Source organism: Macaca thibetana, chromosome 7 (assembly GCF_024542745.1).
Source record: "Macaca thibetana thibetana isolate TM-01 chromosome 7, ASM2454274v1, whole genome shotgun sequence".
NCBI lineage: Eukaryota > Metazoa > Chordata > Mammalia > Primates > Cercopithecidae > Macaca > Macaca thibetana.
Window position 1 is genome coordinate 163,863,636 of NC_065584.1, and position 27,925 is coordinate 163,891,560.

At 40.2% G+C, this 27,925-nt stretch overlaps 1 protein-coding gene across 6 annotated transcripts; it reads left to right on the forward strand.

Annotated features, from left to right (window-relative positions):
* Window positions 1–52: 52 nt before the first annotated feature.
* Window positions 53–27,925, forward strand: MORF4L1 (mortality factor 4 like 1). Of its 6 annotated transcripts, XM_050799987.1 has the most exons (13): window positions 65–180; window positions 6,245–6,291; window positions 8,526–8,593; window positions 14,416–14,532; window positions 15,895–15,981; window positions 17,007–17,087; window positions 21,119–21,144; window positions 21,626–21,714; window positions 22,360–22,461; window positions 23,701–23,789; window positions 24,217–24,389; window positions 24,996–25,080; window positions 27,147–27,925. In XM_050799987.1, exons 1-13 carry the CDS (start codon window positions 141–143, stop codon window positions 27,229–27,231), a joined length of 1,089 nt encoding a protein of 362 aa, XP_050655944.1. In that variant the 5' UTR covers window positions 65–140; the 3' UTR covers window positions 27,232–27,925. The 6 variants fall into 6 exon arrangements, with proteins under 6 accessions (XP_050655940.1, XP_050655944.1, XP_050655942.1 ...); XM_050799983.1 differs by lacking the exon at window positions 14,416–14,532 and having other exon boundaries at window positions 53–180; XM_050799982.1 differs by lacking the exons at window positions 65–180; window positions 14,416–14,532 and adding an exon at window positions 715–817.

The following is a 27,925-nucleotide window of genomic DNA, read 5'->3' on the forward strand; positions in this document are numbered from 1 at the left end:
GCGGGCGCTGGCAAATCCGGCCCAGGATGTAGAGCTGGCAGTGCCTGACGGCGCGTCTGACGCGGAGTTGGGTGGGGTAGAGAGTAGGGGGCGGTAGTCGGGGGTGGTGGGAGAAGGAGGAGGCGGCGAATCACTTATAAATGGCGCCGAAGCAGGACCCGAAGCCTAAATTCCAGGAGGGTGAGTGTGCGCCTTTGGGAAAAAGGCACCTAACGGCGCAGGAGATGGAGGCGGGCTCGAGGTGGTTGAGATTTGAGGGCCGGGGGTGGCTCGGGGTGCACCCTGAGAAGGCGGCGGATAGTGCTTTGTGCGGGGAAAGCGCATTGCGGATGGCAATTCCGATGCGTCATTGTGAGCGCTTTGTGAAGCGAGAGTGCTACGCAGGCGTTAGAGTGGGAGACGGAGCGTTTGGCGCGTGGCACACCCTCGTCAAGTGTTTGTTATTGTTCTGAGGAAGAGGGCGCGGAGAGAGCAGCCTATTGTAGGGAGGCGACCAAGGCGCCATGGCGGCGGTTAGGGGAAGTGATGTGGCGGCGGGGGGAGGGGCGGCGGTGGTTTCTGGCTGTCCTGCAGCGCGCCTGGCCGCTTGGGCAGCCACGACGGGCGGTTAGGTGCTCCCTGGAGCCCCGGGGTGGTCGCGTTCGGTGGAGACTCGGAGCTGCAGATGGGGGTGGGTTTGGCGCCACGGGGCGGGAGAACTGCGTTGTAAAATGGCCGTTGCAACATGGCGGCTTCATCATGGCCGCTGGCGTCTCTGCCCCGTATGCAGGCGCAGCTTCAGGGCAGATGCAGCGCCCCCTTCCACGAAGACCGCAAGGTTGCCGGGACCCTTCGCTTACCTCAGAGTGGTGGGTGGGGACAGAAAAAAAAAAAAAGGATCAGTGGGATGAGCGTTTTCCTCCGCTTTGTGTTGCCTGGAGGCCTCACTCTGCTCTTAGGCGCAGTGCCAAGATCCTATGGTAATGTTAGTGCGCTCTCGCTTTGCAGTTGCTCGTAAAAAGTAAATAAAAATGATCTGAATGCAGTGTTAACGCCGTTTACATTTGTAAGTCCCATTGTCTCGACGTCATTTTTTTTTTTTTTTTTTTTTTTTTTTTTTTTGAGACGGAGTCTCGCTGTGTCGCCCAGGCTGGAGTGCAGTGGCCGGATCTCAGCTCACTGCAAGCTCTGCCTCCCGGGTTTTTACGCCATTCTCCTGCCTCAGCCTCCCGAGTAGCCGGGACTACAGGCGCCCGCCACCTCGCCCGGCTAGTTTTTTGTATTTTTAGTAGAGACGGGGTTTCACCGGGTTAGCCAGGATGGTCTCGAACTCCTGACCTCGTGATCCGCCCGTCTCGGCCTCCCAAAGTGCTGGGATTACAGGCTTGAGCCACCGCGCCCGGCCGACGACGTCATTTTTTAAATGCAGTAATTGTTTGATTAGTTGCAGTGTTTAACAGTGACTTGAAAGTTGAGTTTATTTTTATTAATTGGTTTTCGATTGGCATGAGGTTTGGCTAGGGTTAGACTGCCAGTGGAAGGCAGCTCTTTAAATTTTCACAACGCTTCAATTTATGTATAATAAGGTGGAGGTCTAATAGCTAAAAAGGAAGTAAAATCCTGTTGAAAAGGAGGAACACTCTAATATTCGTTTTCATTGCTATGGAAATTTATGCTAGTTACCGTAAATACGGTGTTTCCATGCGTACTATTTTTGTTCTAGGGATTTTTAGACTTGTATTAAAATTCCTTTTAGAGACATAAATCTTAAACCGTAGTACTGCGTATCTTATGGGATATTTAAGGGAGTTTTAGGGGTATTTTGTTAACGAGTGACTTTTTTGTTTATATATATATATATATATATATATTTTTTTTTTTTTTTTTTTTTTTTTTTTTTTGAGACGGAGTCTCGCTCTGTCGCCCAGGCTGGAGTGCAGTGGCCAGATCTCAGCTCACTGCAAGCTCCGCCTCCCGGGTTTACGCCATTCTCCTGCCTCAGCCTCCCAAGTAGCTGGGACTACAGGCGCCCGCCACCTCGCCCGGCTAGTTTTTTGTATTTTTAGTAGAGACGGGGGTTTCACCATGTTAGCCAGGATGGTCTCGATCTCCTGACCTCGTGATCCGCCCGTCTCGGCCTCCCAAAGTGCTGGGATTACAGGCTTGAGCCACCGCGGCCGGCCTGTTTATATTTTTGAGACGATGTCTCACTCTGTCACCTAGGCTGGAGGGCAGTTATGGTACTCGGCTCACCTCTGCCCCCCCGGGCTAAAGCGAGCCTCCCAAGTAGCTCGGATCACTGACGCGCGCCCTCATGCCCGGCTGAGTTTTGTTCTGTTTTGTTTTTAGGGGTTTTTTCTTTCTTTGTGGGGTTTTTTTTTTTTTTTGTATTTTTGGTAGGGACGGAGTTTCATGATGCCCAGGCTGGTCTTGAAGTCTTGGGCTCAAGCGATCCACCCGCCTTGGCCTCCCAAAGTGGGAGGATTACGGGCGTGAGCTATCGCGCTCAGCGGTGTGACTTTTAATACCCTTCTCCCACCTTGAGAATCTGTGACTCTACCTCCTATGGATTCATTATTTTACTAGACGTTTTAGAGCAGATATTCTTAGTCAGTGCATTCAGAGGGTCCGTGAAATTGAATGAGGAAGATGTGTTTTTTCTGTGTACCCAAGTTTAGTTTTCAGTTAACAGTGTAATTCCTCCCCCCAAACCCCGAAAAAAAACGCCGCATTAGTATTTTCAGTGTATTTTCATATCTCAGCATTACAGTTGCGGAAGATGTTTTCAGTTATCAATCATTCTCGTTTCTTCAAAATTAGGGTAGTTGCTGGATGACTAGCCAAGTCTTTGTCCTGTAATGTCATAGAACGTGACATTTAAAATGTTTTGGTGTTTCGATACAGTTGGTTGCCTTTGTACTACTGTGTGTTTTATGTATTTATGAAACCATTCGGCTCGTAGGCTGTATCAGACTGTCAAGGCACAAAAAGTTAATCGCTTCTGTAGGAACAGCCTAAGGTTGGCTGTTTAAGGAAGCGCTTTAGTTCTAGAGGGTTGCTAGTTAAGAGGGGAATAGCAGCAGAGAATTCCTTGTGCCTTTTCTTTTTTGTTTTTTTTGAGACGGAGTCTCGCTCTGTCGCCCAGGCTGGAGTGCAGTGGCCGGATCTCAGCTCACTGCAAGCTCCGCCTCCCGGGTTTACGCCATTCTCCTGCCTCAGCCTCCCGAGTAGCTGGGACTACAGGAGCCCGCCACCTCGCCCGGCTAGTCTTTTTGTATTTTTTTAGTAGAGACGGGGTTTCACCGTGTTAGCCAGGATGGTGTCGATCTCCTGACCTCGTGATCTGCCCGTCTCGGCCTCCCAAAGTGCTGAGATTACAGGCTTGAGCCACCGCGCCCGGCCCCCTTGTGCTGTTTTAAGTGGTGTAATTGGAGAAAGGTAGGAACCAAGGTATCCCCAAGTAAGGTTTTGAAAGCTATGTGAGAGATTCTGTACTTAACATTATTTTCCAGATGTGTTTTCTACTTGTGTTTAAAATGGAATTGTATAACCACCTTTTAAAAAGGATTTTAGTGGGCCGGGCGCGGTGATTCACGCCTCTAATCCCAGCACTTTGGGAGACTGAGGTCAGGAGTTCGGGACCAAGCCTGGCCAACCTGGTGAAACCCAGTCTCTACCAAAAATACAAAAATTAGCAAAGCGTGGTGACAGGCGCCTGTAATTCCAGCTACTCGGGAGGCTGAGGCAGGAGAATCGCTTGAACCCAGGAGGCGGGGGTGGCAGTAGGCCGATGTCGTGCCATCGCACTCCAGCCTGGGCCACAGAGCGAGACTCCATCTCAAAAAAAAAAATTTATTTATAAGATGATCAGAGAATATCTTGCAAGGGAAAAGGAATATTTTATGAATGCTAACAGAATCGTCTTGAAACACTCCAGAGTAATGTAATGGTAGAAAAAAGAGTGGTGAGAAATAGTGTTTTTTTGTGTGTGTTTTTGTTTTTGTTTTCTTTTTGAGGCAGTCTTGCTCTGTTGCCCAGGCTGGAATGCAGTGGCGCGGATCTTGGGTCACTGCAGCCTCCGCCTCCTGGGTTCAAGCGATTCTCCTATCTCAGCCTTCTGAATAGCTGGGATTACAGGCATGCGACACCGCACCCAGCTAATTTTTGTATTTTTAGTAGAGACAGTGTTTCACCATGTTGGCCAGGATGGTCTCAATCTCCTGACCTCGTCATCAGCCTACCTTCAAAGTTAATGGGATTACAGGTGCGAGCCGCTGCGCCCGGCCGAGAAATAGTGTTTTTAATGATTCTTGTAAACTTGTAAAAAAGTTTTTTTATTTGAACGTTCTATAAGCAATTCTTAAGGCATAGTGACTTCTTTGCAGTGGACTTGGTTTTCCATTGGAAATGCTTTTTTTTGTTTGTTTTGTTTTGTTCTGTTTTTGAGATGGAGCATTTGCTGTCCTGGGTCATACTCCTCAGCGATGTGTATTTTTTCAACAGAATACTAGGGCCTCTAGCTAGAATGGAGGTCAGAGGGCCTCCGTTTCAGTGCACTTTTTTCCGGCAGCAGCAGCGAAGGGGGAAAAAATGGTAGGCCATTTTCAGAGTGCCTTTAAAATGTACCTGGAGAGTGAAATTAGGAAACACAGATCTGATCTGATCTTTGGCGCTGTTACTAGCAGTATGGTTTAACCATTTTAGTTCTTGTTCCTGGGCTGTTGGAGAAGTCTTTGATCTCCCTGTTTTCCAATCTCCACTTAAATGCAGAAATGCTTTGCGTAGGTCCAGCAGCCTCTAGCAGTGATTCTTTATAGAGTGAACCACTTACAAGAATTAAATAAAGTTAATAGGTCGTGCTCTGGGAGATTCTTGTAATATGGGTCTCTGGTGAGGCTTGAAAATACATAGTTTAAAAATATATTTTAAATTTTAATTTTTTTTTGAGGCAGAGTCTTGCTCTGTCATCCGGGCTGGAGTGCAGTGGTGTGATCTCTGCTCACTGCAACCTCCAGCTCCTGGGTTCAAGCAATTCTCCTGTCTCAGCCTCTCGAGTAGCTGGGACTAGAGGTGTGCACCCCCATGTCCGGGTGGTATATGTGTGTGTGTGTGTGTGTATATGTGTATACGTACGTGTGTGTGTGTGTATATATGTGTTTGTATATATGTGTGTATGTGTGTGTGTGTATATATGTATATAAGAGATGGAGTCTCATTCTCACCCAGGCTGAAGTGCAGTGGCACGATCTTAGCTCACTGCAACCTCCACCTCCTGGGTTCAAGCGATTCTTGTGCCTCAGCCTCCTGAGTAGCTGGGATTATAGGCACACACCACCATGCCTGGCTAATTTTTTGTACTTTTAGAAGAGATAGGGTTTCTCCTCTTGGCCAGGCTGGTCTCAAACTCCTGACCTCAGGTGATCCACCCACCTCGGCTTCCCTAAGTACTGGGATTATAGGCGTGAGCCACCTCATCATGCCTGCTCTGTTAATTTTAGAGCTAAAAAAGAGCTGACATTGTTGGATATTTCAGTTGTCCGTGGGTCTGTTGAAACCAAGTGGACTGAAAATGTGTGCAAAATCTTTCAGCTGTAGTCAAATGTAATCTGAGGTACTGCGTAGAATTGCTTCCAAGACTTCCAGGTCCTGACATTTTGTTTAGTCTTGCGAGTAGGCTCAACATAGACTGTTAAGTTCCAAAGGTTAGGCTTTATTGTCTCATTTCTTTGTTCATTGAAGCAGCTTAGCACTTAGAACATCATTCCACATTTGCGGAATGAACATAGTGAGACCCCTTAATCCAGCCAATCTCTGATGTGTATTGATATTTTAATTTGTAGGATATTTTACTGAGTAAAAGGGTTGGAAGCAGATATACAAGTGGAGAATAAAGGTCCTCAACTTAGAAAACCAGATGAGGAAATCTTTAAATAACTGTATTTTCAGATGTACAGTTAAAACCAACCAACCTTGACAGTGTTGCAGGAGATTCTACCTATGTGCTTGACAGGTGATAGATGATTTAATTATTTAAGTAGATTGATCTGCTAATAAATTGTTTTTGTTTTTACCATCGGATACCAACGGTATTTTTGTTGTAGGGTGTGGTTGAAGTTTGAGCCAAAGTGGTACTCTATAGCTGTCCCGGCTTTTCCTAATTTGGCTAGGAATACCCTAATAATAGTGTGATGACTCTCTAAGATGTGAATCATCTTATAGATGAGAAGAAATTACAATTAATCCAGTACTTTTTCTCCCTTTACAGGTGAGCGAGTGCTGTGCTTTCATGGGCCTCTTCTTTATGAAGCAAAGGTATGAAACTTGTTTTCTGTTGAGAAGTTGGCCAAAACTACTGGTTAGATCTGACCATTTACTATACAAGTGCAGTGTTTTGTTGTTGCCTCAGTAAGAGAGTTGCCTGTTTTAGGTTCGTAGTTAATAAATTTCTTCATCTTTCTGGGATTTTTATTGTTTTGCCTAGTGGCTCAAATAAATAAAAACATTGCTACTCTCTTCCGCTTTTCTTACCGATCTGGAAGTAGCATTTGAGGGGAGTGTTAGAAGGGGAAGATGGGTTGTGGGAAAAAATAGCATTTTATGGTTAATGACTTGGTGAGAAAACATTGCTCAAGTTACTTTTAAAAGTAAATATATGCTGAGTAAGCATTGAGCTAATTATATTAGGTTAAAAGTAAAAGCTAATATTTAAAATAAATACATTTAACTTTTGATTGTTGGTTTGTCTGGCAAAATTTGAATCCTGGGAGGCTTCATTTGTATCAGAGTGTGCTCAAGTTTTAAAAACTGATTTTACATTTAGCTGAAGGTAAGCAGGAGAATGCATTCCAAAGTCAAAAAAAGTTACAGTATTTTGTTTCTGATAACTTTTTTAGTAAAAATATTTAAGACTTGACTATACATTAAACAGTTGTAGCTCTAAAAATGAACCCGTAAAGTACAAAACAGTATGTTTAATTTATGCAATTTCTGCATAAATTCTTGAATAGTTTTATGCTATATGTGTCTGAAAATAGCCTTAATTATAAAGTGTCAGACAATTCTGACTAAATATTAGCCATTTTCACTACTTTTTTTTTTCCTGTGCTCTAAATACACAGAAGTGTGTTTTTAAAGTTCTGAAGAGCCAAACGCGGTGGCACATGCATGTAGTTTCAACTACTCAGAAGGCTGAGGCTAGAGGATTGCTTGAGCCCAGGAGTTCAAGGCCAGTCTGGGCAACCAAGCGAGACTGTCTCTCCCGCTTGCCTGCCCCCCCTGCCCCCCCCCCCCCAGTATTGCTCTGTCGCCCAGGCTGGAGTGCAGTGGTGCGACCTCTGCCCCTCTGCCTCCCGGCTCCTGCCTCAGCCTCTTGAGTAGCTGGGATTACAGGGGCCAGTCACCACACCCAGCTAATTTTTGTAGTTTTAGTAGAGACGGGGTTTCATTATGTTGACCAGGGTGGTCTTGAACTCCTGACCTTGTGATCCACCCGCCTTGGCCTCCCAAAGTGTTGGGATTAGAGGCATGAGCCACCACCCCGCGGGAGACTCTCTTAAAAAAAATCCTAAAATGGCTGAATTTGGATGTATGGAGATGGTCAGGAATTTCTAAGTATATGTATATGTACATATATCTTAATGATATAACGTTTATACAGTTTATAAGTGCTAAATTACGGCTCATGGCCAGGTGCCGTGACTTACAAGCCTGTCATCCCAGGGCTTTGGGGAGCCAAGGCAGGAGGATCTCTTGAGGCCAGGAGTTTTGAGATCAGTCTGGGCAAGATAGCAAGACTCTCTCTACCAAAAAAAAAAAAAAAATTGTGTGTCCTGTTAATCATTTTTATCCCGAATGTTGTTTTTTGTGTATCAATGTTTGGCAAACTCTACTAAACTGGCTGAGTTTTCTCCTGGCAGCTGACACTCTGGTGAACAATTTTTGAATTGAAGCTATCAAAACAAATTAAACTGTTGTGGTTATTTTGGTTTTCTCTTAAAGACTTTTAAATCCAAATCCAGTTAGTCATCACTTGTCATAGTTAATGACTTGCTTCTAATAATTCCTTTTGTCTGGTTGCTTTTAAGAAAAATGTGAAATATTTTTAATTCATTGCTTTACAAGTTGTTTAATTTTTCTCAAACAGGTCCGTTTACTGCCTTTCATAAGCCAATGAAGTTCTTTTATAATATAGTTTAAAGACTTTGCTTTAGAGGAATTTGCTTTAGAAATAAATATAGCTCCTGGCTAATTAGACTGAGAAAACACAAGCATAGCTTTCTTTAGCTGTCCTTGGATGGCTTTTGTAATCCATTGATTAAAGATTTAGGGTGACCTTTTTTGCTTGTGGTTCTCAGCTTTGTTGGACCTTTTGTGACTAATCTGCAGTTTTGTAACTTGAGTATTCTGCAAGCTTAAATAGTGTTCTCTTAGTCCTTTTGTTTAGGCCACCATAAAGCTTGTGTAGAGTGTCTTTGAAGGATGATTTGAAAAGGTAGTGTCTCTTTAAAAAATTTCTAAGTGAATTATTATTTTTTTTTTAATTTCAGTGTGTAAAGGTTGCCATAAAGGACAAACAAGTGAAATACTTTATACATTACAGTGGTTGGAATAAAAAGTGAGTATTAGATCTTACAATTTTATTTATAATTAACAAGATAGCTTGTGTCACGGACTGGCTTAACAAGCATATGCTTTTCAATTCTTCTGCAGTTTTAATGTAATATACATATTGAAGCAAGGGTGAATCATTTGTAGTGTGACAAAACTATTGGAAATTAGGGTACTGAGCCATTTTAATTTAAATATACTTGGTTCTTGGGAGTATTTATTATGTGCTAGTGTAATACCTAATAGTCATATAGTCAACCAATTATTCTGGTTGAATGTGGCAATCACATTTTTCTGTTTTGTTTCTGTTTTTTTTTTTTTTTTTTTTTTTTCCCGGTTTTGGTACGTTTTTAGGATGGCCTGAATTTTTTGGCCTTACCACAAACATTGATTATATATGTTATTTCAAGCAGCTGTGTTGAAAACCAGTTGGGTTTTCTGTCTAGAAAAGGGGAAAGGATAAAGGTTGCTTCATTGAGAAATAAAGACAGAATTTACCAACTCATTTTCTGAACTTCGGAAACATGATTTAGTGTTGACAGAAAATGACCTAATGTGACCCAGTTTTTAGCATGATTTAACACAGAAATTCAATTATAGAGTCTTAATTTCTCACCCCTAGGAGTTAAGCCTTTTTTTTTATTTTGGAGATGGAATTTCACTTTTTTTGCCTGGGCTGGAGTGCAATGGCATGAGCTTGGCTCACTGCAACCTCTGCCTCCTGGGTTCCAAGCGATTCTCCTGCCTCAGCCTCCTGAGTAGCTGGGATTACAGGCAGCTGCCACCACGCCCAGCTAATTTTTTGTGTTTTTAGTAGAGACAGAGTTTCACCACATTGGCCAGGCTGGTCTTGAACTCCTGACCTCAGGTGATCCTCCCAAAGTGCTGGGATTACAGGTGTGAGTCACTGTGCCCGGCCTTTTTGTGTGTGTGTGTGTGTGTGTGTGTGTGTGCGCGCGCGCGCGTGTGTATGTAAAGCACCAATGTTACTGATCTATTTCCAGGAATGGACAGTGGGTATAAATTGAACACATTCTAGAATGTCCATCCAGTGGAGCTCTTTTTCAGTGATGAGACTTTTCTCCTTGGGCCTCACAAATAACCCTGTCTAAAAATTTACCCAAGTCTCCTATTTGGTGATTGTAATTAAAAGACTTGTAATTTTTACTGTGGGAGGTTTTACATTTTATTAATGATGCTTTGTCCTTCAAAGATAGCACTGCCATTGCTATTTAGTATTGTTCTTGCAAAATTGCCCTCTAGTAACTTAAGGCTTTGTGTCACCTGACTCAGGCTATGGTACCTGGTTTACCATGGGAGCAGTGCCATCTGATTTGATAAGTATTCTGTTACTATGGAAGGAGTTTTTTTTTTTTTTTTTTTTTTTTTCCCTGTGAAGTTCACTGGCCCTGTGACTTTGGTCTTGTTTCATATAGTACTCCATCTAGGTGACCAACCCAGTTAATTTTATTTCTTTGTTAGGAAGTTGTTTGCACGTGTCAGATGTTTTCAGCTGAGAATTTATTAGACATTTCACTTCCATTAATATAAATGTGGAAAGGTAGAAATCTGAAATGCATAGAAGTGCATCCTGACAACTTGTGGGTTTTTTTCCCAGTTAATGATAATTAAAGTATTTCTAATAATCAGTGAGATGTGGTGGTGCGCACCTGTAGCCTCAGCTACTTGGAAGGCTGAGGCAGGGGGATTATTTGAGCCCAGGAGTTTGAGGCTGCAGTGAACTATGATGTGCCACTGCACTCTAGCCTGAGTAACAGAGCAAGACCTGGACTCCTTTAAAAAGAAACAATAACATCTATTTCTAATAATGATAGGTAATATCTAATAATGATAGGTAACTCCAGCCTCATGGACTTGTATTATAAATATTGAGAAGTTGGGAAAATAATGGAGAAAACTGTCTTGGTGAAAGTAAACTGTGCTTTTAGTACTAAGTGGATTCTAATATCTAGGAAACAGGAAAATAGTGACTCGTAGTGTATCTCATAGCTTTTTATTACTAAACAGTGCCTTGCTAAAACTGCATTTCAGTCTCTATTAGACTTACATTTTATGTGTTAATATTCTGACAATATCCAGATAAAGTTGAGAGTGTTAGGAGAATCTCATTTCTCTACAGGAAAGATACTAATTTTATGCATACTATGAGTGGGAAAGACCATAAAGGATATAAGAGAAAAATACAAAGCAAATTTATGGGTTAGGCTTACTCTCCTCCACCTCCTGCATTTTAAAGAAATTGTTTTAGAGCCAGTATGCTGGTACCTATAGTTTTAGCTTCTTGGGAGGCTGAGGTCGAGCCCAGGAGTTTGAGGCCAGCCTGGGCAACATAGCTAGACACCCCTCTTATAATTAAGCAAATAAAAATTACAAAGAAGTGTTTGAGGCTGGGTGTGGTGGCTCACGCCTCTAATCTCAGCACTTTGGGAGGCCAAAGTGGTTGGATCACTTGAGGTCAGGAGTTCGACTCCAGCCTGGGCAACATGGTGAAACCCCATCTCTACTAAAAATAAAAAAAATGGCCGGGCGCGGTGGCTCAAACCTGTAATCCCAGCACTTTGGGAGGCCGAGGCGGGTGGATCACGAGGTCAGGAGATCGAGACTATCCTGGCTAACATGGTGAAACCCCGTCTCTACTAAAAATGCAAAAAACTAGCCGGGCGTGGTGGCGGGCGCCTGTAGTCTCAGCTACTTGGGAGGCTGAGGCGGGAGAATGGCGTGAACCCGGGAGGCGGAGCTTGCAGTGAGCCGAGATCAGGCCACTGCACTCCAGCCTGGGAGACACAGCGAGACTCCGTCTCAAAAAAAATAAAAAAAATAAAAAATAAAAAAATAAAAAAAATTAGCCAGGTGTGGTGGCACATGCCTGTAGTCCCAGCTGTTCAGGAGATTGAGGCAGGAGAATCACTTGAACCCCGGAGGTGGAGATTGCATTGAGCTGAGATCGCACCGCTGTATTCCAGCCTAGGCTGCAGAGCGAGACTCAGAAAAAAAAAAAAAAAAGATTGAACACATAAGAAACGAAGTAAAGGAAACTATGAAAAAGGAATAGAATAGGCCGGGCGCGGTGGCTCAAGCCTGTAATCCCAGCACTTTGGGAGGCCGAGACGGGCGGATCACGAGGCCAGGAGATCGAGACCATCCTGGCTAACATGGTGAAACCCCGTCTCTACTAAAAAATACAAAAAAAAAAAATAGCCGGGCGCGGTGGCAGGCGCCTGTAGTCCCAACTACTCGGGAGGCTGAGGCAGGAGAATGGCGTGAACCCGGGAGGCGGAGCTTGCAGTGAGCTGAGATCCGGCCACTGCACTCCAGCCTGGGCGGCAGAGCGAGACTCCGTCTCAAAAAAAAAAAAAAAAAAAAAAGAGGAATAGAATAAAGAAGATATTTTTAAAAACCTTAAAAAATTATTTTAGAATTTCACCTTAGTAACTATGAATACAGCTTTTGTGCTTAGTTCTTTTTCACATACAATAGATACCCTGTATAAAATTGCACACATAGATGTGTACAGCGCAAAGACTGGATTTTAAGCGGCATTTGTAGCTTGTCACAAATTGTGAAAATACCAAATGCTTTGTATTTTCTGATTTTACTGCTTCGAAAAATTTTCCTCTTTGGTGTATTGTAGTCCAGTAACTCAAAGAAATGATAGGTTTGTGTAGATTTTTTTGTTCTCAGCTAATTTGACACATATTAATTACTGTTGGGGAAAGTTAAGAAGAAATGGCATCAAATATTAGATTTGTTACTATCTTTGTAGATGTACTGAGGAATATATCAGAAATGTCTTTGGTTGACTTGGCGTGTAGATAAATATATGCAATATTGAAAGAATGATCTTAGCTTTAGGAAGTCTTCAAAGAAACCTTTAAATTCATTTTGAAAGGAGGAGGAGTTATTCAAATACCTAACGTGTTGTGTATTTAGTCTATGTAAGTACTGCCCATGGATCATTGTGACTCTGGGAAGTAGTCACGTTACCGTTAGAAAACTACGAAATTCTAGATGGGTGCGATGACTCACGCCTGTAATCCCAGCACTTGGGGAGGCCAAGGTGGGCAGATCACCTGAGGTCAGGAGTTCGAGATCAGCCTGGGCAACACAATCAGACTCTGTCTCAAAAAAAAAAAAAAAAAAAAAAGAAAAAGAAAAAATTACGAAATTCTTTTATGCTTCACCTATATATAAAATTTTCTGAGTGGCCTTCAGTTATTACCATGGATCATTGTAACTTTCGGAATTGCACTCACAAATGACCTTTAGAAAATTCTGAAATTTGGGCCGGGTGTGGTGGCTCACGCCTGTAATCCCAGCACTTTGGGAGGCCAAGGTGGGTGGATCACAAGGTCAGGAGTTCGAGACCAGCCTGGCCACCATGGTGAAACCCTGTCTCTACCAAAAGTACAAAAATTAGCCAGGTGTGGTGGCTCATGCCTGTAATCCCAGCTGCTCGGGAGGCTGAGGCAGGAGAACCACTTGAACCTGGGAGGCAGAGGTTGCAGTGAACCGAGATCGTGCCACTGCACTCCAGCCTGGGTGACAGAGCAAGACTTGTCTCAAAAAAAAAAAAAAAAAAAAAATTCTTGCCGGTCAGAATGGCTCAGGCCTGTAATCCCAGCACTTTGGGAGACCTAGGCAGGTGGATCACGAGGTCAGGAGTTCAAGACCAGCCTGGCCAGCATGGTGAAACTCCATCTCTACTAAGAATACAAAAATTAGCTAGGTGTGGTGGCGCGCACCTTTAGTCCCAGCTACTTGGGAGGCTGAGACAGGAGAATCGCTTGAATTCAGGAGGTGGAGGTTGCAGTGAGCCGAGATCATGCCACTGCACTCCAGCCTGGAGTAAGACTTTGTATTAACAAAAAAGAAAACATTCTGAAGTTCTTTTATGTTTGACTTATATGTAAAAATTTCTGAGTGTTTGGCTTTGTTATTATCCTAGTAGTGATGTTCCTTAGAGCAAAAGATGTCCACTTCATTTTTCTTTGATTCAGCAAGGATTGTCAGCTCTTTACCTATAAAGCAAACTCTAACAGTAACTTTGTGTTTAGAGCAAGTTGCTTATTTAAATACATTTTATATCAGTGGGAAAGGGTTTATAACATTCTAAAATGGAAACTTGTAAGTGAAAATTGGCTAACTCCCTTTGATTTAGAGAGAATTGGAATAGATATAAATACATGGCCAGGCACGGTGGCTCATGCCTGTAATCCTAGCACTTTGGAAGCTGAGGTGGGCGGATCACCTGAGGTTGGGAGTTTGAGACAAGCCTGACCAACATGGAGAAACCCCGTCTCTACTAAAAATACAAAATTAACCAGGTGTGGTGGTGCATGCCCATAATCCCAGCTACTCAGGAGGCTGAGGCAGGAGAATCGCTTAAACCCAGGAGGTGGAGGTTGTGGTGAGCCAAGATCGCACCGTTGCACTCCTGCCTGGGCAACAAGAGTGCAATTCCATCTCAAAAAAATATATATATATATACACACATACACCCCCCCCCCACACACACACATATATATACATAAATATCTCAAAAATCTCATTTTGAAAACGGCTTGTGTGGGGTACTTTTTAAAATTCATACAACAAAACCTTAATCCCCAAATTGGAATTTTCTTAAACTTCAGTTAATCTTTTTTCAAAAACATACTAGATGATTGAGATTTCTAAATTTTCAAACCTCATTGGAATTTGTTGACACAGACACTTAAATATTCCATTTGTAAATGAATCTTAATAAAGCTAAAGCCAAATTCTGCACCTGGTCACTGAGATTACTTTGTACTATGCTGTCTGTATCAGAAGTGCTGTGAGGCCCAGGCGCTCTGAAAAATCATTGAAGACACGTGAGGATATTGTAGCCCTTTTTCCTGTTCCTGAAGGAGCTCCCTCAGTACTCCACCCCCTCCTGACCTCTAGGTAAATGCATGTTTTGAACTTTTCTCTAGGAAATCATGTTCAGGATTGCTTTTTATTATTTTCCTTTTGGCTGTATTATATGAGGTCAGAGGTGGGAAATCATTAAACAAAAGAAAGTCTTAATTTTTTTTTTAATTGGGTACCTTGAGAGTACACCTAATTGTGTCACTAAAGGAGCTCCATCAGCAGGAGAAAAGATTAACTGCTCAAAAAAATTTAGCATTCCCTAAGAAATAACAGTTTTGTTTGCCATTTTTGGTGAAAAAACACATAATCAGAAATTGTGTTTTGAACAAGCTTTTTGAAGTGCCAGAATGCCTTAACATTTTTAAGAGAGTTGGTTCTAGCCGGGCGCGGTGGCTCAAGCCTGTAATCCCAGCACTTTGGGAGGCTGAGACAGGCGGATCACAAGGTCAGGAGATCGAGACCATCCTGGCTAACACGGTGAAACCCCGTCTCTACTAAAAAATACAAAAAAAAAAAAAAAATAGCCAGGCGAGGTGGCGGGCGCCTGTGGTCCCAGCTACTCCGGAGGCTGAGGCAGGAGAATGGCGGGAACCCGGGAGGCGGAGCTTGCAGTGAGCTGAGATCCGGCCACTGCACTCCAGCCTGGGCGACAGAGCCAGACTCAGTCTCAAAAAAAAAAAAAAAAGAGTTGGTTCTGCCTTCTAATATTTAGAAAGCCAGCTTTCTGATCAGCCTTGAAAGTTAGTGTGTGTGCATTTGTGACTGAATGAAGGTGAAGAATGGTGTCGAATCATTTTAATACTTTACAAACTTGACTAGGTTCCAGTCTAGTTGGTGTTTGAGTATTGTAGACTTCCTTACATGTTTCTGACGTATTTTTAGTGTTGTTTGTGTCAGGGATTCGCAGGTGTTTTACATGTATTCTCATAACAATTTTTTGAGATAAGTACTGTTATTCTCATTTCATAATGAAATGAAAACACAAAAAGCTATGTGGAACTTTGTCATTACACACAGCTGGTTTTAATTTTTAATAACTGAGTTTTTGACTCCTGTGCTTTATTTTTGACAATTAAAGTCTTTAAGATAACATAAGGCTAATCACTTAGTGAATGTTAATTAAGTGCCAAACTCTTAAGCCATTTCTAAAAATGATTTGAATAATCTGCTTTTGGACTCCGGCAGCTTAGATTTGGAATGCTGCTTTTTGAAAATAAAAAGTTTTCCTTTTTACAGAACAGACTTCCTTTAGATTTTCATTTTAGTTGAGACTACATTTGTAGTGCTAGTTCATCAAATTATTTCAGAGAAATCCAGTCTTGCCTCTTGGATCTCAGAAAATAAGTTGGAGAACAGAGTATTTTTGAGTTAAATTTTAACTTTCCTCTTTTTCAGTTGGGATGAGTGGGTTCCAGAGAGCAGAGTACTCAAATACGTGGACACCAATTTGCAGAAACAGCGAGAACTTCAAAAAGCCAATCAGTAAGTTTGTTTTGTGAACTGAATATTAAGGAGAAATGCCTGTAGATTAATTTTTGGGCATGGAATGAACAGTGGAGATCATGTTGGCTGCCCTGCCTATAAAATAATTTCTGGTACCTCTCAGCTGCTGTGTTACAGCTTTGACTTCAAGTAATCAGGCCATTTCTAGGTAAAGGAAGTAGTATACCTGCCATTACTTAAGCTTGTCCTTAGATCTAGGTAGAAAACAGCAGAATGTTTTTGGAAATTGCTATAGGTGTGAACTCATTGGTAAACATCTTTCTTATTTTTGGGGCTCTGGAAGACAAATTTGGTGGGGAAACAAGAAAGCAAACGAGGCATTTCCTATTCTGTTTTTCATCTCTGAAAGCACAGGAAAAGGGACCCTGTAAGACTGTATGATCTATAGGGTAATTTCAAAGTTGAAATGTATATTTAAAAAAACTAAAATGATGGCCGGGTGCGGTGGCTCATGCCTGTAATCCCAGCACTCTGGGAGGCCAAGGCGGGTGGATTATGAGGTCAGGAGATCAAGACCATTGTGGCTAACACGGTGAAACCCTGTCTCTACTAAAAATACAAAAAATTAGCTGGGCATGGTGGCAGCCCCTGTAGTTCCAGCTGTTTGGGAGGCTGAGGCAGGAGAATGGTGTGAACCCGGGAGGCGGGGCTTGCAGTGAGCGGAGATCACACCACTGCATTCTAGCCTGGGTGACAGCGAAACTCTGTCTCAAAAAAAAAAAAAAAGAACAAATAAAACATTGGGATTAGTGAATTCCAAAGCAAATGGAATTTTCAGTGCTATGAGAACTATTACAGTCACTTTTTACTACATTGATTTTAATTGAGCCTTTTTCTCTTTGTTGAGTATTTTGTTTGATTTTTTGGAAATATCCCTGTCCAACTTGTTAAAAACTTGGTGCCAGAATTTGAATATAAATTCCTAATGGAATCAGGCTGACATAATTTTTTTTTTTCATGTAAATGCTCATTTTATGTTGACATTACTGAAATTATTTTTGAAGGGAGCAGTATGCAGAGGGGAAGATGAGAGGGGCTGCCCCAGGAAAGAAGACATCTGGTCTGCAACAGAAAAATGTTGAAGTGTAAGAAGCTCTTTGTTTTGATTTTGCATACTATATGTGAAGATAATATTTTATACTCATTGTGTGTTAGACTGTGTTGAAAATTGAAACTTTTGGAACATTGTCGGAACCAGTAAGAATCCCATTCCTCAGGTATCAGGTCATTAAAGTAGTTTAAAATACATATTGCTTAATTTTCCTCAGCAGATTCCCCCTCCCTTTAACTTGTGTGTATAAATATATGCGTGTGTAATGTTTTCTCTTACAAAGATAGTATTAGTGGTTATAAGTTTTGAGATAATTTTTGGCAAGCCTTTTCAAACGTAAAAAGCAAGTGCTGGCAAGTGCTAAAAATACATACCAATTAACCCCCACTTTAGTGAAACCCATGGTAAGAATTTGTGAGAAGTTAAGGTTTCAAATAACTGCCCTTCCCGTCTTCACCCCCAAGAAAACCTTTGCTTTTTTTGAGACAGAGTTTCCCTCTTGTTGCCCAGGCTGGAGTGCAGTGGTGTGTGATCTGTGCTCACTGCAACCTCTGCCTCCGGGTTCAAGTGATTCTCCTGCCTCAGCCTCTCAAGTAGCTGGGATTATAGGCATGTGCGACCACGTCTGGCTGATTTTTGTATTTTTAGTAGAGATGGGGTTTCACCATGTTGGTCAGGCTGACCTCCTGACCTCAGGTGATCCACCTGCCTCGGCCTCCCAAAATGCTGGGATTACAGGTGTGAGCCACTGCTTCCGGCCCAAAACCATTACTTCTTGTTAACTCTAGATTTTAGAACATCTGATAAGAAGCCTAGAGTGAGAAAGTCATGTGCATGTATACATTTTGTATGTTTAAAGTTTGTGTAGGATGGTGTGGTAGCTCACACCTGTAATTCCCCTACTTTGGGAGGCTGAGGCAGGAGGATGGTTTGAGCCCAGGAGTTTGAGACCAACTTGGGCAGCATCGGGAGCCCCTGGTTCTACAGAAAAATAAAAAAATTAGCCTGGGGGTGGTGGCACATGCTTGTAGTCCCACCTATTCAGGAAGCCAATATGTGAGGATCACTTGAGCCCAGGAGGTCAAGGCTGCACTTTAGTCTTGGCAACTGAGTGAGACCCTGTCTTAAAAAAAAAAAAAGAAGAAAAGAAAAAAAAAAAAAAAGTTGATGTACCTGGAAGTGGATGACAAGAGTGGTAACTTAATAAGTATTCTTAAGTAGTTGTTAATAATAAAAACAAAGATTATAATTTTTATTAAGAGGCCATTTTATTTCTTACCAGACTTATTGATCTGCCTTTTCTACTTAAAAGTAAGGTGTTGCTATCCCCAGTGCTTTGGGAGGCTGAGGGAGGAAGGATTGCTTGAGGCCAGGAGTTCTGGGCTGCAGTGATCTGTGATTGCACCACTGCATTCTAGCCTCTTAAAAAAAGGTGTTACTAATGAAGGTATCTAGCATTTAATGCATTTGGAGATGTTTGAAACCGGTTTTTTTTTTTTTTTTTTTTTTTTAACTCTTTTGGTGAGAAGATAATTGGTTTGGCAAGGAGTAAGTGTGTTACTGTTTGAGGATTGCTCATAGTTTTATTAAGTGGTAACATGTTTTCATGATCTGGTTCTTTGTAAAACTGTAGTGTAGTATTTCATTAAGATTTAATAGTAATTATATCTTAAAAGGCAGCAATTTCTCTTTATTTAGAAAAGATATTTTTATCAAATAGTTTATAACTAATTCTTTATCACTGTGCTGAGTTACATAGAAATTCAAGTGGTAGTATGCCCATAAGTTATTTGCATTTGAATACAGTATTGTGCAGTTTCAACTACAAAAATAATGGCTGAGTAAATATATGAAGTAAAGCTTTAAAATTCAAATTTCCCATTCTTGAACAGTAGAAGCCTCTTCACATTGGCTTCTGAGTCTTTTGAAGGATCCTGAGTCTAGATGTTTGAAGCATGAATGTCAGTCTCTTACTACTGGGACTTATTGAAGTATATGGGTTGAATATCCCTTGTGTGAAGTGTTTCGGACCAGAAGTGTTTCATATTTCAGACTTTTTTTGGATTTTGAGATGGTTGCGTTATACTTACCTGTTGAACATCCCAAATACAAAATCCAAAATGCTCTAATGAGCATTTCCTTTGAATGTCATGTTGGCTCAGAAATTGGCATTTTTGGAGCATTTTGGCTTGGGGATGCTGAACCTGTATATTTTATAGATCTCTTACTTTAGAGTTGAGATCACTTGTCAGTGTTTTAGTTTTATATTATAGAGTGAGTGGGTAAAGGATTGAGTGTGAGGACTCTTGGTTTCCCTTAGTCTTCACATATTGACATGTGCGACTAAAGTTCATGGTTGACTTTGTCCGAGAAATACAGTCCAACAGATTTTTACAAAACTAACACAGAAAACCTATACTTCAGTTTGGCCAGATTTTTGTATTTATATCCAAACGTAAGTTAATTTTAATTGTCAAACCTTTAGACCTAAATTAAATGAATATATTTAATTAATAACATTTATAAGTATTATTTAAAGCTACAGAAAAGTAAAAAAATCCAGGTGTTATAGTATCTTTCCATTGAAAGTAATCCATAATCATGGGCTTTATAAACTGTTTCCCTTGTGGTCTAGAAATAATAATGTAAAAAAGCAAAATTAGGCCAGGCATGGTGGCACACGCCTGTAATAGCAGCATTTTGGAAGGCGGAGGTAGGCGAATCACTTGAGATCAGGAGTTTGAGACCAGCCTGACCAACATGGTGAAATCGCGTCTCTATTAAAATACAAAAAATTAGCTGGGAGTGGTGGTGGGTGCCTATAAACCCAGCTACTTGGGAGGCTGAGGCAGGAGAATTGCTTGAACCCGGGAGGAGGAGGTTGCAGTGAGCCGAGATCACCCAACAGACAGAGCAAAACTCCCGTCTCAAAAAAATAAATAAAATAAAAAAGCAAAACTAGCAATTTTCCATTTGGCAGTATGTAAGTAGACATGAGTTAAGTTGCTGTTGGAGATGATAATCAAGATGAGGAGACTTAAGTGTTGTCCTAAATGTGGGATTATGGAGTGTGTAGTATTGAACAGGAGGGAACATAATTTAGAGAAGAAATAAAGTGAAACAAAGTTTGGACCAGTGAGAATAGAATAACAGATTGGTACTTAAGAAGTATACAAGCCTGGGCAACATAGTGCTAGAAACCTCTATCTCTGCAAAATAAAAACAGAAAAATTCACCCAGCATGTTCGTGTGTGCCTGTGATTCTAGCTACCTGGGAGGCTGAGACGGAAGATTGCTGGTGCCCAGAAGGTCAAGGCTGCATTGAGTTGTGATTGCACCACTGTACCCCAGTCTGGTCAACAGACTGTCTCCAAAACAAAACAAAAAACCCAACAACAAAAGAAATACACAAATCTAAAAGTTAATATTTTGGGGAACAGAAATAATTGGAAAAAAATTTTAACGTTTGACACTTTTTTGGTGGGTCTAATAATGTAGTGTATACTATAACACATATTAATATAACCTTGGAAGAACGAAGTTGTTTACTAAAGTGTTCTTGGTTTGCTTTTCTGTTTTTTTGTCTTTGAAACTCTGTCACCAAGACTGGAGTGCAGTGGTGCAATCTCGGCTCACTGCAGCCTTGGCCTCCTGGGCTCAAGCGATCCTCTCACCTCAGCTTCCCAAGTAGCTGGGACTATAGGCGCTTGCCACTATGCCCAGTTAATTTTTGTATTTTTTATGGAGAAGAAGATTTGCTATGTTGCCCAGGCTGGTCTCAAATTTTGAGCTCAAGAGATCCACCCCCCTTCACTTCCCAAAATGCTGGGATTACAGGCATGTGCCACTGCGCCTGGCTTGGTTTACTTTTTTCTATTATGTGGAGAGAGATGGGAATTTAACCAATTGTTAATAAAAATCCTTGTGTCTGAGTAGGACACGATTTACCACCTGATCTTTTATCCAAGTTAGTATTTCTCTGTGAACTTAACCCTGATAAAGGGAGTTGAAACAAAGGCAGTTTTACTGGAAATAATTATTTTTCTTCTTTTTCTCTCCTTTTAGGAAAACAAAAAAGAACAAACAGAAAAGTAAGAATATTAACTTTCTTAACGTTAATTTATGTTACCTTTATAACATTGACAGTTTTAGTTAGACTATTTTGAAAGCTATGAAATTTTGGAGTAGGCTTATATTTATTGATTATTTCAAATAGGTGTTTCACAGCAGTGTTATAAAATAGGTACATGGTGGTAGAGACCTTTTTTTTACCAAAGAGAAACTCGTGAGCATTTATTTTCATCTGCTTTAGTCTTAATTACTCCCACTGAGAAGATAACATTTATAAATAAATGGAAGGTGGTGATACTAAATCCTATACTAAATGTTTGGTAGAGCTCTTCGTGAAAGTTGTATTTTTGGTGGGAATATGATTCTTTAACTTAGATTCAGGTAACAGCTGTGTAATGGAGAAATAATATAATGAAAAGGGAGAATGTGTCAAGAGACTATTTTCCTTATAGAATTTGTTAAATTAGCTAAAATGAGACTCCTCCCCCCCAACATTTACAGCACCTGGAAATGGAGATGGTGGCAGTACCAGTGAGACCCCTCAGCCTCCTCGGAAGAAAAGGGCCCGGGTAGATCCTACTGTTGAAAATGTGAGTTTTTCTTGAGTTTATGAGTAGCATGTTAGGATTTTTAGTCTCAGTTATATGACATAACCATGGGAGCTTTGATTCTCTACAAGATTTGCTTACATGGTTAATTCTTGAAATTAAACATTTTCTCTTTTGGGGTAAAGTATATGTTTCTGTACATCTTTATTTCACCTGTAGCTCTAGATTTACCTACCCAGTTAATCATCATTTGTTGTGTAACCTTCACCTACAAGACTATTTCTTTGGTGTTAGATATATATTTTTATGAGTTAAAGATGTACCTTTAAGATGGTTGTGTTTGGAATAGTTGTTTTGGTATCAATGGTAAATAAGAAAATATTAAGTTAAAATATATCAAGTCAGTGTGTTTCATTTCCTGAACAAGAGGAACCTTACTGAAGAATTTTTACCTTTACAAGAAAATGCTCTAAATAGACTATAGTTCGGGTCAGATTCTTTTCTCCCAACAGCAAACTATGTGTGGTCTTTTTCATTTACAATTTTTAAAAATGACAGTACAGCTGTATGTGTGGTTGGCTACTTTAAGAATTTATCCCTAGTGCTTCTAAAAGCTCCCTTCCATGTTTGGTATTTAGCTTTAGCAAGAAAGGTTAGGTTTTTAATACTCTTCCTATTTCTATTTAGGAGGAAACATTCATGAACAGAGTTGAAGTTAAAGTAAAGATTCCTGAAGAGCTAAAACCGTGGCTTGTTGATGACTGGGACTTAATTACCAGGCAAAAACAGGTAACTTGAAAAGCTACCCAGATTGTTAAGCTGTATGATACATTCCTGCTAGCAAAAAAAGTTTTTAAAGGAAAGTGTTATATTGACTTGAATTATTAAGGCATGACTGATAAAATAATACTGTAATTTAGAGGCTGAACATTTTAGAACTACTACCAGAAAGAATAACTTGGAGAAGAATAAAAGTTCACATATAAATTTTATGAATTTGTAATGATAAAGGTGGAAATAACTGGTTTTTGGAGATTGCTACGGCAGGAACTTGTTCTGAAAATTCGTAAAGGCAAAGAAGCATGTGTTTACTGTCTTATTGTCATTGCTGATGGTAGGACATAGAAAGCACACACCACCACCTGCAAGGTGTTCATGACCCTGAAAAGAACCTGAATCTTACTAAGCGCCTGAGTCTATTATTAGTTTGCAGGAAATAAGATGTTTAATGGAGCGACATGTTTATCAGTCATTGAACTCTATAATTGATAATTTTTTGGACAAACGAAGCTATTTAAACAAATGGCATAGGTAGGGTTAGGGATAGTGGGGGGAGATGATTAGGGACTGCTTGAGGATTATGAGACTTAAGAGACATATCAGTCTGTTTGTGGATACGGTTTTTCTGGATTTGAATCCTTTGGAGGATTATGCAATTATAGCTAAACTGCAAAGATTCAAGCCATGGCTGTATCACTTATTATTTGTGAGCTTGGACAAGTTTCTTAGTCTTTTTGTGCTTTTGTTTTTGCATTTAATGGAATAGTAGTTCCTATTTGACAATGCTAATGAGAGGATGAAAAGATAATTATTTTAATGCTTTAGACTAGGTCTAGCAAATAATATGCATAACGGTAAATGATGACTTGGTAATACTACAAAGGCACATTCATGTCTGTTGTGTGTGTAACAGATTGACGTTTTTAAAAGTTTTGCTGTTCTGTCCAGTAGAGTTTCATTAGCCACATTTGACTGTTTAAATATATAGATGCCCCATAACTTACAGTGGGGTTACATCCCAATAAACCCAGCAGAGAGCTGGAAAATTAAGTCAAACCATTTTAAGTTGAGAACTGTCTGTAATTAAATTTTTAGTTTCTCAGCTACATTATCCATGTTTTAAGTGCTGAATGCCTCCTAATTTGAAATACTGTTACTGTTACCTGATCTTTGTATAAAAACTTGCCTGGTATAATTTTTCTTTAAAAAAGAGAGTGCGTATATTTAAGCATGTTTTTGTCTTCATAGCTCTTTTATCTTCCTGCCAAGAAGAATGTGGATTCCATTCTTGAGGATTATGCAAATTACAAGAAATCTCGTGGAAACACAGATAATAAGTAAGAATATACATTTTTCAGATACACTCAAAGACATTTGAAAAAGTTTCTAAATAAGTCATCCGAAACTTGTACTGACTCCGAACCAGTACCACCAGAAACTAGCAAAATAGAATTTCACTGCTTTGACACAGGAATTGGCTGGCTGACTTTTTCTTAAAGGGCCAGATAGTAAATATTTTTAGGCAAAATTTAAGCTATCATGTAGGTATTTTGTATAACCATTTAAAATTTAACCATCTGAAAATGTAAGAATCATCTTAATTGCTTTAGTTTGTCAAACCCTGCTTTCACATGCCCTTTTAAAACATCTCAGCTATGGTTCATTGTTACTAGCTCAGTTTTTAATGCTTTAAATTGGTTGAATTATTCTATATCTCAGTTCTTTTCATTGACCAGTTTTGGAATATTTTTGTTCATTTATCAGGGAGTATGCGGTTAATGAAGTTGTGGCAGGGATAAAAGAATACTTCAACGTAATGTTGGGCACCCAGCTACTCTACAAATTTGAGAGACCACAGTATGCCGAAATTCTTGCAGATCATCCCGATGCACCCATGTCCCAGGTGTATGGAGCGCCACATCTCCTCAGATTATTTGGTAATATTCCATGTGGAAAATAATGGATTTTACTTTTTGGAGGGGTTTTCCCTAAATGAGTAAGAGGTAAAGTAATTCACTTTCCAAAACATGACTCCATTTTAATTTGAACTTTTGTCTAGAATGTTAAATAGCAAAATCTCTTTGGGAGCAAGGGTTTCAAAAATCGTGTATTTTACTTTATTTATTTTTATTTTATTATAATTTTTTTTTGAGACAGAGTCTCACTCTGTTGCCCAGGCTAGAGTGCAGTGGTGCGATCTGCTCACTGCAACCTCCGCCTCCTGGGTTCAAGCAATTCTCCTGCCTCAGACTCCCAAGTAGCTGGGATTACAGGCGTGAACCACCACACCTGTGGTAATTTTTGTATTTTCAGTAGCGATGGGGTTTCACCACGTTGGCCAGGGTGGTCTCGAATTCCTGACCTCAAGTGATCTGCCTACCTTGGCCTCCCAAAGTGCTGGGATTACAGGCGTGAGTCACCACGCTCGGCCTAAAATCATGTATTTTAAAGGAATTGGTGGTGGTTGCTCACATAATTAAAATACATGGTTGTAGTGCTCCTGCCTTGGATGTAATTTTGGATAAATTCTCTTGTTTAAACAGTACGAATTGGAGCAATGTTGGCCTATACACCTCTGGATGAGAAGAGCCTTGCTTTATTACTCAATTATCTTCATGATTTCCTAAAGTAAGTCTGTGCTTGAAATTATAAACATGAATTTGAAAATTAGTGTGTAATGGGAGGGATTGGCAGTATAGATGCTAAAACATTAAACATTGTATTGGTACAGGCATAGATAGACCGTAATGGAGCAGTATAAGTAAGTGCAAATATAGTGGAGTCTCAGAAATGACAGATGGTATATGGATGGCATATTGGTGCAGTAGGGGAAAGCAGTGGAATCTGGTAGATGGTGATAAGACAGCTGACAGTTTGGAAGAAAACAAAGCCACACTTTGTGTGATGTCATGTACCAAACATCACACGTGTACCAAAATTCTAGATGAATCGAAGTTTAAAATTGTTAAGATATGAGAGGACAAATGTAATATTTTCATAGTTCTGTAGTGTTCCATTTATGATAAATGGCTGGTACCTTTAATACACACAGAGTTCTTTGGTAAGAAATGAACAAACCAGTGAAAAGTAGGACAGGAAGTTTACAGCCATAGCAGCACAAAGGACCATTAAAAATATGTCAAAAATAATGATAGAAGTAAGTATAAACTGTCAGTAAAGTAGCACTTGTCAGATTGGCTAAGGTTTAAATGTTTGAAGAAATGGAGAAAAGGGCAATCCTGGTTTCTACTAGTTTTTGGAGGGCATTTTTATAATAGTGAAGAATTTGAAACAAGAACTTAATTAAAAGGATGAGGTCATTCTAAACATACTGATAAAGATGTCTGTGTTTTCATTTGTAAAACAGCCAAGTTGTGGTAGAGGAGTATGGTATAATTCTTACTTGTAGAGAAACATTATTTTAATCTTTGCATAAGATCTGGCTTTCCAATGTGGATCTTAGTTAATACTGGATTATTTCTTGGGAGTGGTGTTGGGAGGAAGGGTGGGAGTTTTCAGTTTCTACTTTGTATATTTCTGTATATGAATTTTCTCATTACAGTCGTTTTACAGTAAATTTAAAATTGCAACGTGGACTTGAGAATCTAGGCAAAATTTACTGTTTTTGCTTTACTAATGATAAATACCTTCTTTATGGAATGTGCTGTACTACTTGACATTTCACCTTCTCTTTTATATAATGATTTAAAAAAAAAAGTTTATTCATTTAGAGATAGAGTCGTGCTCTGTTGCCCAGGCTGGAGTGCAGTGATGGCAATCACGGCTCATTGCAACCTCCACCTCCTGGGTTCAAGCGATTCTCGTGCCTCAGCCTCCCAAGTAGCTGGGATTAGAGGTGTATACCACTATGCCTGACTAATGTTTGTATTTTTAGTAGAGACGGGGTTTTGCCATGTTGGCCAGTCTGGTCTTGAACTCCTGGCCTCAAATTTTTCTGCCTCGGCCCCCCAAAGTGCTGTGATTACAGGGGTAAGCACCCACTCTTGGCCTGATATGACTTTTTTTTCTTTTTTTTCTTTTTTTTTTTTGGGAGATGGAGATTTGCGCTTGTCCATGCTGGACTACAATGGCGTGATCTCAGCTCACCACAACCTCTGCCTCCAGGTTCAAGCAATTCTCCTGCCTCAGCCTCCCAAGTAGCTGGGATTACAGGCATGCGCCACCATGTGCTAATTTTGTGTCTTTAGTAGAGACGGGGATTCTCCACGTTGGTCAGGCTGGTCTTGAACTCGCAACCTCAGGTGATCGGCCTGCCTTGGCCTCGCAAAGTGCTGGGATTACGGGCATGAGCCACTACTCCCGGCTGATACGATTTTTTTCTAAAGAAAATATCTAGATGTTCTTTTAGGGTAATGCTGTCATGTAATAGGTTAATTGTTTCTTAAAGATAGTTCAAACTCCCAGGTTGGTATTCTGAAGACATAACTGTTCTTTGCTGTTTAGAAATAGGGGAGTAATTCCAGAGTTCATTCTTTTGTATATGCATAGTGTTGTTTATTATAGAACCTTATTTACCTGAATTGTCATTATGTGTGGTTTTATTGTGAGAGAATGTCTAGTTTAATGTATTTTAGGGAAGTGTTTTCTGTGGCTTATGTTTATAATATATAGGAAGAGATTTGGATTAAGATAATGACTTTAAAAATTTTTTGTAATGAATATTTTATTTTTAGGTACCTGGCAAAGAATTCTGCAACTTTGTTTAGTGCCAGCGATTACGAAGTGGCTCCTCCTGAGTACCATCGGAAAGCTGTGTGAGAGGCCCTCTCACTCACTTATGTTTGGATCTCCGTAAACACATTTTTGTTCTTAGTCTATCTCTTGTACAAACGATGTGCTTTGAAGATGTTAGTGTATAACAATTGATGTTTGTTTTCTGTTTGATTTTTAAACAGAGAAAATAAAAGGGGTAATAGCTCCTTTTTTCTTTTCTTTTCTTTTTTTTTTCATTTCAAATTTGCTGCCAGTGTTTTCAATGATGGACAACAGAGGGATATGCTGTAGAGTGTTTTATTGCCTAGTTGACAAAGCTGCTTTTGAATGCTGGTGGTTCTATTCCTTTGACACTACGCACTTTTATAATACGTGTTAATGCTATATGACAAAATGCTCTGATTCCTAGTGCCAAAGGTTCAATTCAGTGTATATAACTGAACACACTCATCCATTTGTGCTCCTTTTTTTTTTTTTTTTTTTTTTTTTTTTTTTTTTAATGGTGCTTAAAGTAAAGAGCCCATCCTTTGCAAGTCATCCATGTTGTTACTTAGGCATTTTATCTTTGCTCAAATTGTTGAAGAATGGTGGCTTGTTTCATGGTTTTTGTATTTGTGTCTAATGCACGTTTTAACATGATAGACGCAATGCATTGTGTAGCTAGTTTTCTGGAAAAGTCAATCTTTTAGGAATTGTTTTTCAGATCTTCAATAAATTTTTTCTTTAAATTTCAAAAAAA